Below are 9,270 nucleotides of genomic sequence, written 5' to 3' on the forward strand. Positions count from 1 at the left end.
TGGCAAGAGGGAGATGAGGCTGTGATGGAGACAGGCCTTTGTGTCCTTACAAAGAAGGAGATGGGACTGATAGGAGTTGATAGAAGCTACATATGAGAGTCTTTGCTCATCGTAGTCCACAGGAACTTCTAAAATATAATTTTGTGTTGTTCCCTTTGCAGGCTGTTGTGGTACCCAGAAGAGAATCATGCTATAAGTGGAATGGAGGCTGAAGCAGATGTCTTTATGAACAGTGCACAGTGGATTATGCATTACCTTTCTAAGGAAGCGGACCCTGAAAGTCAGCAGCCAGCTGAGAAATAAAGGAACTCAAATATTAAGAAGCAGTCAGCCTGTGGAGATACACACCATGCCACATGAAGATTGCCAGATAGAATAGATCAGGGGTCAGCAAACTTTTTCACAGGGGACCGGTCCACTGTCCCTTAGACCTTGTGGGGGGTCAGACTATATTTTGAAAAAAAGAGAGAAAAGAACAAATTCCTATGCCCCACAAATAACCCAGAGATGCATTTTAAATAAAAGGACGCATTCTACTCATAAAAACACACTGATCCCACAGACCATCCGCAGGCCAGATTTAGAAGGTGGTTGGGCCGGATCTGGCCCCTGGGCCTTAGTTTGCCTACCCATGGAATAGATCTAGCCTTTGTATCCCTGACAGGAGTCCCTTTCCTATTTCAGTGTATTCTTGGTCTTAAAAGATGTGCTGCTGGTGCCTTGGAAGCAGCCTTGTACAGAGTCAAACCATTGACCCCTGCAGCCCAGTACTGTCTATGTCAGGCATCCCCAACCTTTGGCCCTCCAGATGTTTTTGACTACAATTCCCATCATCCCTGACCACTGGTCCTGTTAGCTAGGGATCATGGGAGTTGTAGTCCCAAAACATCTAGAGGGCCGAGTTTGGGGGTGCAGCTCTCCAGGATGTCAGATTGTGGGCATTTCCAGCCCTGTCTGAAGATGCTGAGGATTCAAGCTAGGACCTTCTGCTTGGGCAGATGTTTTACCACTGTGCTACGATGCAGGTCCTTTTCAGAAAATCTGCAGCAAACAGTCAACTGTCTAATTGAACTTAACTCTCGTAGCAAAGCTGACGTCTTAAGAATTTGTATTGCTGTTTATAACTACAAGGCAGTATGGGTAGTGCTTATTTATTTATTTATTTATTTACAGGGCACTAGATCTTGGAATAATAGGTGCTAAAAAAAACAGCAACACCTCAACCTTCTTGTTTTTATTGTTATATGTACTAAGCTATACATAACCAAACTGGTCCCTGAGGAAATTTAATGCCATATAAGATTATAGCTTCAAGATTGTGGTATGCAAAATACGTGGGGAACACTGATATACCAACAACAACAACTATGTCACAGTGATTACCCTAAATGTAGGAATATACACCAATGGCAAAGCTTATGAGTTTTATAAGGATGAAAGAATGAAGGGCAAAAATTTACAGGTCCGCCCCCCAAAGATTGGAAAATGTTTGTTGATTATTGGCATAATAAAGCAATACTTCAGGAGATACTAACACCTTTATTTGACATGCTATAACAAGAAAAAAGAACAACAAATAGGTTTAAAAGCTAACACATTTATGCATGTAATGCTATCCTGAGTGGCAAGTGCATATATAAATATTTTGGGTGTAGAGATTGTAAAAAGTGAGGTCAGAGGGAAATGAAATGTGCAAAACCTCCGACGGTGAGAATTACGTATTTAGCAGGTGTAATTTACAAAACAGTTTTTGATGTCACAGATATTTTTGCATTGGTAAGTAATTACAATGTGCTAAGAATTTTCTTCCGCTGTTCCGTCAACAAATATAGCAATAAAAACACCTTGATGTGTATTGTAATTTAGTGGTTTCACATTGCAGTGTCTCTATGAAGCTCCTTTGCTACAGGGTGACTCGTCAAATTTATTTACACAGTGTACTGGACAGTTAAAATGCATATTGCCATTTCTGATGTCCGATTTTTGTCCATTTCTTATTTTGCATAGAGACTGCCCTATGTAAAATGCAGAAGGGCATAACTGGCAGATGGCATATATCACATGAAGAGGAAAATCAATTGTGAGTAGAGTTTCAAGACTGTATGCAAAATGTTTGGAAAAGGCAAGAAGCATGACATAGTGAGAATTCAAAATGCAGGAAAATGCAGTAATGGCAAAACTTATGAGTTTATTCAACTGAAACAAGGGAGGCAAAAATTTATTCAAGAAGAAAATGTTTATGGATTATTGGCATAATAAACCACATCAGTAAATAATAAGACTTTTATTTTACATGCTGTAACAAACACGAACAGTGAAAAGTCCTAAGGCAGAAAAAAATGTATGTACAATTATTCTGAGTTGCAAAGGTGTGTTTGTGTGTTGGTGTGGTGATTGTAAAAAGTAAGATCAGAGGACATGAAATGTGTAAAACTTTGGACAGTCATAATTACATGGTTAACAGTGGTAATTCCCAAAACAATTTTTTATGATGCAGATATCATGGCACTGTTAAGTACAAGTATAGGTATGTTGTTTCTTGGGAAGAGCTGCTCAAGATCAGGAGGTGCCTGTAAACATCACGTTCTTTTTGTTTTTGCTTTGCTATTTTCTAATCTGGGTCTCTCCTTAGGCTGTTCTTACAGTGAGGGTGGAAAGTATTTGATCCCTTGCTAAATTTGCCCGTTTGCCCTCTGACGAAGAAATGACCAGTCCATAATTTTAATGGTAGGTTTATTGTAGCTGTGAGAGACAATAACAGCAGGAAAAACCCCAAAAACCCAGAAGACAAAAGTCAGAGATTAATATGCATTATAATGAGTGAAATAAGTATTTTATCCCTTTGCAAAAGATGACTTAGTACTTGGTGGCAAAACCCTTTGTTGGCAATTACAGAGGCCAGATGTTTCTTGTAGGTGGCCACCAGGTTTGCACACATCTCAGGTGGTATTTTGTCCCACTCCTCTATGCAGATCCTCTCCAAGTCAGTAAAATTTCGAGGCTGATGTGTAGCTCCCTGAACCTTCAACTCCCTCCACAGATTTTTGATGGAATTGAGGTCTCCAGGGCTTTAATGTGCTTCTTCTTGAGCCACTCCTTTGTTGCCTTGGCCGTGTGTTTTGGATCATTGTCATGCTGGAATACCCATCCTCAACCCATTTTCAATGCCCTGGCTTAGGGAAATCGTCAAATTACCCAAGATTTGATGATACATTGTCCCGTCCACCATCCCTTCGATGCGGTGAAGGTGTCCTGTCCCCTTAGCAGAAAAACACCCCCAAAGCATAATATGTCCTCCATGTTTGACAGTGGGGGTGATGTTCTTGGGGTTGTAGGCAGCATTCCTCCTCCTCCAAACACGGCGAGTTGAGTTGATGCCAAAGAGCTCGATTTTGGTCTCATCTGACCACAACACTTTCGCCCAGTTCTCCTCTGGGTCATTCAGATGTGCATTGGCAAACTGCAGACGGGCCTGTGCATGTGCTGTCTTGAGCAAGGGGACCTTGCGGGCTCTGCAAGGTCTCAGTTCTTCACGGTGTAGTGTGCTACCAACTGTTTTCATGGTGACTACGGTCCCAGCTGCCCTGAGATCATTGACAAGTTCCCCCCCCCCCGTGTAGTTCTGGGCTGCTTCATCACCGTTCTCCTGATCATTGCAACTCAGTGAGCAGAGATCTTGCATGGAGCCCCAGACCGAGGGAGGGTGACAGTTATTTTGTGTTTCTTCCACTTGTGAATTATTGCACCAACTGTTGTCATGTTCTCACCAAGCTGCTTGGCAATAGTCTTGTAGCCCAGTCCAGCCTTGTGCAGGTCTACAATCTTGTCCCTTACATCCTTGGACAGCTCTTTGGTCTTGGTCATGGTGGCTAGTTTGGAATCTGCTGAATGATTGCTTCTGTCGACAGGTGTCTTTTGCACAGGTACTGTAACGAGCTGGGATTACAGGTAAGACCTCTCCCTTACAGCAGGTGCTTCTAATCTCAGCTCGTTACATACAGTGAAGATACCAGGTAGCCTGACATCTGGCTGGTTGATAGGGGATCAAATACTTATTTCACTCATTATAATGCACATCAATCTCTTGACTTTTGTCTTATGGGTTTCTGGGGTTTTTCCTGTTGTTATTCTGTCTCTCACAGCTACAATAAACCTACCATTAAAATTATGGACCGGTCATTTCTTCGTCAGAGGGCAAACGGGAAAATTTAGCAGGGAATCAAATACTTTCCGCCCTCACTGTATATGCCTTGACCAATGAGCCTGAACGGATGCAGCATGCTTCATTTTAATGAAAGGAAGTCACTGACTTAGGGGGAGGAAGCAAGGCTGCTTGTGACTGGGGCAAGGTGGGCCAGGAGTCTTTAACCACTCATCATCCCCCATCCCAATCAGAACCACAATGGGAGGAGATCTGCTGTTGGCATCAATAGGCCCTTTCTTCCCGTGGCAAATGGCAGGGATGATAGGATGGGTCAATAGGATGGAGAAAACATGCACACTCTACTCCTGACCAGGCTTGGGGGCCCCTGAGCTAGCTCTTCACAAAAGGCAACACCTAAGAATGGTTAAGGTTTTGTTCTTGGAAGCATCCTGGCAGCTGCCTGCTTGAGCTTGGGATTCACCAACACCAGGAGGGCAGCCTGCACAGGAGAGTACATTAGAATTATTGCTACACACACTGAAATGCCAACTGTATCTTTGATAATATAGCCAGTTAAAAATAAGATCTTTGCCACGTAAAAAGAAATGGAAAGGATCAGCAGGAGGAGCACTGTCCCAGCTGCCTTGGTGTGAGTGTCTGTTTGGAGGCTCCTAACATTGGATTCTTTCCCAGTCACTTTGTAGACGTGTCTGTAGAGTGAGGCTGCAACCATGATTGAGCAAGGAAAAGCTATCAGGAACGGGCAGCCACAACCAGTGATCAAATAGAAGATTTTGAAATTTGTAGCAAGATCAAGCTCTGTCCTGTCTTGCGTCATGTTTGTAATGCTTCTCTGGGGTTTAATGTACAAATTCTGCACTGCAAAGAAGGCAACAAGCAAGGAAATGGCTTGAGATCCCCCAAGAAGCCAAGGTACTATCCGTGATATCATCAGCTTGCACCAAAGGAAAAGGGAGCAGTTGTTGTTAACTATCTTGAGATAATAGAAGAGGCAGAGCCAGGCAGTAAGCCAGAATCGGGAGAATGCGAGAAAGCTTCCAATGAACTGGCTTATTTGTAAAGTTAAGTAGCTGCTAGAGCCAGGGAAGAAGTAGTAATTAATTAAACATGGAGACATAACACCAGAGAAGCCAATATTGGACATACCTAGGGACAGAAGAAGTTGTTCTCTAGCATCAATTTTCCTGCTTTTAGCCCACTCAGTGACTATCACTGCAGCAATAAAGCCATTGGAGATGAGCCCACCGATGGCCAGGACAGCTAGAGACGCCAGAAAGGCAATAAACTGAAGAGAAGGCATCTCTCCGTCTCCTTGCAGATTACTGTACCAGGTGGCCTTTCACCGATCCAAAGTTGCTGCACTGAGATGGAGCGTGCAAGTGAGACAGAATATCTGCAGCATCCTTATGAATGACACGGGAACTATGCAAATGAACTATGAAACCAAACTATAAATTAATGAGACTCCCCGGCTGCTCATTTCCATAATGCCCCTATCTGGCATAGTGGTGTGGACAGAAACTGTATCAGAGGGCTGCCTGTCACTCCACTTTGTATAAATTGTGTGTGTGTGGGGGGGGGTGTGTGCTCCATTTTGCCGGCCCCATGAATAAGAAAGCTTACCACAGGCAACTACTTAGCAGTGGCCCAGAGTTTATGTAAAGAATAGGAGGAGCTGGAAATACTACTTTTGAAAGACAGGAGAACCCACCTCTGAAATATTCCAGCTGGCTTGTTTGTCCTCAGACCCTCCTGCTTCTGGTTCACAGATCTCTGCAGCCTTTTCTTTTATTGAATCCCAGATTATAGGCAAATGCTTCTTCCAAGCCATCTCATGCCTCAAAGTAAAAGCTATCTGCAGTTATTTCCAATGCAGTTTTCCCTTCCTTTGCCTGCTATTACTTTTTTCACTGTTCTTTAAAAACAAATCAATGCAAGCTCAAATTGCAGTGTGTAACAACCACGATAGCAGACTTAGCTCAGAGATCCAGCTGCACTCATTTTTCTATTGCACATTCTTTGCTGCTGCTTAATTCCACTCCATCTCTGTACTAACCCAGTATATTTATAACGTAGAAGCTATTTTTAATACTACCCAATACTTTTGTTTCTTCCAAAAGTATAGGTCGACAGCCGAGGTGTGTGAGAAGGAAGTGTCATTCTCCAGACTTGGGTGTCGATAACTGATGAAATGTGTGAGTGATTTCATTTGGGGGCTGTAAGTGGCAAAATATGTTTGTTTGTTTTTGCACTAGGGCATCTTTTGGGCATCTGTTTTGGGCATCTCTTTGGGCATCTGCTTTGTTTTGCTGTATTAGATGGGCATTGTACTTTGAGGAATGCCTGGTGTAAGTTGTTAAGTAGTGTGTGCTTATCCCGTGATCCTAAAGAGATATAGCAGGCTTCGTTTTTTAAAAGTAGCTGGCATGTGGAGGGGGTGGGGAGAGAAGGCTGGTTGTGACTCTGGCAAGGAGGGCAGGGAACTTTAACCATTAATCCTTCCTTTTCCCGATCAGAATCGCAGTGGCAGGATAGCACTGACTGGAACCAAGAGGGGCTTTCCCCACATTGCAAGTAACAGCCATGATAAGAGCAGGACAATGCTGATTGAAAACATGAGAGCAAACAAAGTGTTACAATCCTTCCTCCACTTCACACCCTACACTTGACCAGGCTTGGGGCCCCTGAACCAGCTCTTCTTACAAAATGCAGCATCTAAGAATTATGAAGGCTTTGCTCTTGGAAGCATCCTGGCAGCTGCCTGCTTGAGCTTAGGATTCACCGACACCAGGAGGGCAGCCTGCACAGGGGAATACGATATTATAACTGTTAAACACACTGAAGTAGCAAATATATTTTTTTCAGCTTGTCCACTTATAAACAAGGTCTCTGCCACATAAAAAGAAATGGAAAGAATCAGGAGGAAGAGCACTGTTCCAGCTGCCTTGACATGGGCTTCTGTTTGAGGGCTCCTAAATTTGGATTCTTTACCTGTCACCCGGCAGACATGCCTACAGAGTGAGGTTACAACCAGGATGGAGCAAAGGAAAACTAGAAGAAAAGGACAAACAGTATTACCAATTAGAAGCAAGACTTGGAGAGAACTGTGAAACTCATTCTCTGACTTTCCTTGTGTCACGTTTGCATCATTGACTGTTGCGTTGCCCATGAGAGAAATATACCTATTTTGAATTGTAATGAAAGAATCAAATGACGTGATGACGAGAGAGCCCCCAAGAAGCCAGGGCACCATCCGCGATATCCTCAGCTTGCACCAAAGGAAGAGGGAGTGTGTGCTGTTCACTATCTTGACGCAATAGAAGACACAGAGCAAGGCAATGACCCAGAGTCGGAAGAATAGGCCAAAGGTTAAAAAGAAGTAATACACACCAAATATTACGCTGTCACTGTCACTGAGGTCAGGCTTTAACCCGTATCTAATAAAATAAGCAGTCAGAATAAATGTGAAGAAGATATTGGACGTACCCATGGATAGAATAAGTTGTTCCCTAGCTGCGAGGGTCTTGCATTTAGCCCATTCAATGACTATCACTGCAACTACAAAGCCATTGGAGATCAGCCCACCGAGGGCCAAGTCAATTAAAGCCACCAGAAAGGTAATGATCTGAGAAGAAGGCATCTCTCTGGGTCCTTTCAGACTGCTGTACAGGTAAGACTTTCAGCGACCAAAATTGTTGAGCTAAAGTGGAGAGTGTGAGTGAGTTAGCAGGGCTGCGGCATAGTTTTTAATAGGCTGGGAACCATGCAAACAAATCATGTGTAAATGAATGGGATTTCCGGGCTCCTCCTTTCCTTACTGCTTCTATTTCACATAGTGGTGTTGATATACCAAAGGGCCTCCTGTTGAATTTGCCTTGAGTGAGGGTGGTACTCCTTTTTGGTGGTTTTGCGAATAAGAAAGTTAGTGGCCCAGATTCTACTACTCAGGGAATAAATAGCAGGAGCTGGAAATTCTGCTGTTGGCACCTGGAAGAAACCAGGTCTGAAAGGCTTGCCTTCAGACTCTCTTCATTCAGCCCACACTTTTTACTGGATCCACTTTAAAAGCAAATTCTATTTCCTTAACAGTAAGTTCGTTTGCATCTCCAAACTAAAAGCCTTATGTAGTCCTTTGTGTCATTCCTTTTGTAGCTGCTCATTTCTACACCCCCAATACACTATTTCTTCTTTAAAAACAGACACAAGATTCTTAATACAAGATGAAAATCCAGCATGTGACCATCAAAATAGCAGTTATAGTGGTACCTTGACTTCCGAATGCCTCGACTTCCGAAGTTCGCTAACCCAGAAGTATTTTCACCGTGTGCGCAGTCTGCGCATGCACAGAAGCAGAGCGCGTGGTCTGCGCATGCACAAAGCGCAAAATCGCACTTTGTGCATGCGCAAAATGGACGCTTCGACTTACGAAGGATTTGACTTCTGAAGAGCGAAGCGGAATGGATCACCTTCATAAGTCGAGGTGCCACTGTAGTTCAGAGATCCACCACCACTCATTTGCTCATTGCACAGGATGCATTTCTGCTGCTGCTTAAATCCACACCAGCACACCAATCCAAAAAGCTTATTCATAATGGAGTTTCTAATACTGTCAGATGTCTTTGTTTTATTTTGCAAAAAGACCTCATCACCTGTGTCATTCGGATTAACAATTTTGACTGTGCTCAAGGTTGTTGCCATGCCAAAGATCTGAACTTTTGAGGAGGTGGGAATCTGTGCTGCTCACAGTTTTGATAAAATAGAGGACACACAAAGCCAGGCAATTGCCCAGAGATGGCAGAATATATATATTTGAGTAAACAGACATGTATACTGCCCAATCCTATTCATGCTTGGAATTTAATCCTAGTATATTCAATGGGCTTTTTCTAAGGCAAGGACAGATAAGATTGCAGCTTTAATTGATCAGTTTACCAGTCAAATCATGATAGGGTTTTGTTTCTTTGGTGTATTAAAAAAGCACACGAGATTTGCTTGTTGCTGTTTTCCAAAACAGGAAATGCAAAGATGTGTCTTTTATTTAGCACAGTGGTAACTATATCTGTTCTCCATCTCCGATGATTCATCGTCATCCTGGGGGGAAAGGG

The 9,270-nt window shown here is 43.1% G+C and overlaps 3 protein-coding genes across 12 annotated transcripts in view; 1 reads left to right on the top strand and 2 right to left on the bottom strand.

The window, feature by feature from the left end:
- The window catches only part of LOC118080574 (acylamino-acid-releasing enzyme), a 48,280-nt gene extending 46,010 nt beyond the window's left edge, over positions 1–2,270 (top strand). For 8 of the 10 annotated variants that reach the window (XM_035106005.3, XM_035106010.3, XM_088662154.1 and 5 more), the window contains one exon: positions 162–2,270. In XM_035106005.3, the coding sequence (XP_034961896.1) occupies positions 162–303 (142 nt within the window). In that variant the 3' untranslated portion in view covers positions 304–2,270. The remainder of the gene's footprint in view (positions 1–161) is intronic. The other 2 variants (XR_015948213.1, XR_015948215.1) reach the window with 2 other exon arrangements.
- Positions 2,271–4,474: 2,204 nt separating this feature from the next.
- On the bottom strand, positions 4,475–5,604 carry LOC118080579 (taste receptor type 2 member 8-like). Its single transcript, XM_035106025.3, has one exon. The coding sequence runs from the start codon at positions 5,463–5,465 to the stop codon at positions 4,569–4,571; it is 897 nt and encodes a 298-aa protein (XP_034961916.1). The 5' UTR covers positions 5,466–5,604; the 3' UTR covers positions 4,475–4,568.
- A 1,151-nt stretch (positions 5,605–6,755) lies between these two features.
- LOC118080581 (taste receptor type 2 member 1-like) lies at positions 6,756–7,940 on the bottom strand. The gene has a single exon (XM_035106028.3). It carries the CDS (start codon positions 7,803–7,805, stop codon positions 6,888–6,890), a length of 918 nt encoding a protein of 305 aa, XP_034961919.2. The 5' UTR covers positions 7,806–7,940; the 3' UTR covers positions 6,756–6,887.
- Between the last annotated feature and the right edge of the window lie 1,330 nt (positions 7,941–9,270).

Source organism: Zootoca vivipara, chromosome 2, assembly GCF_965207765.1.
Source record: "Zootoca vivipara chromosome 2, rZooViv2.hap1.1, whole genome shotgun sequence".
NCBI lineage: Eukaryota > Metazoa > Chordata > Lepidosauria > Squamata > Lacertidae > Zootoca > Zootoca vivipara.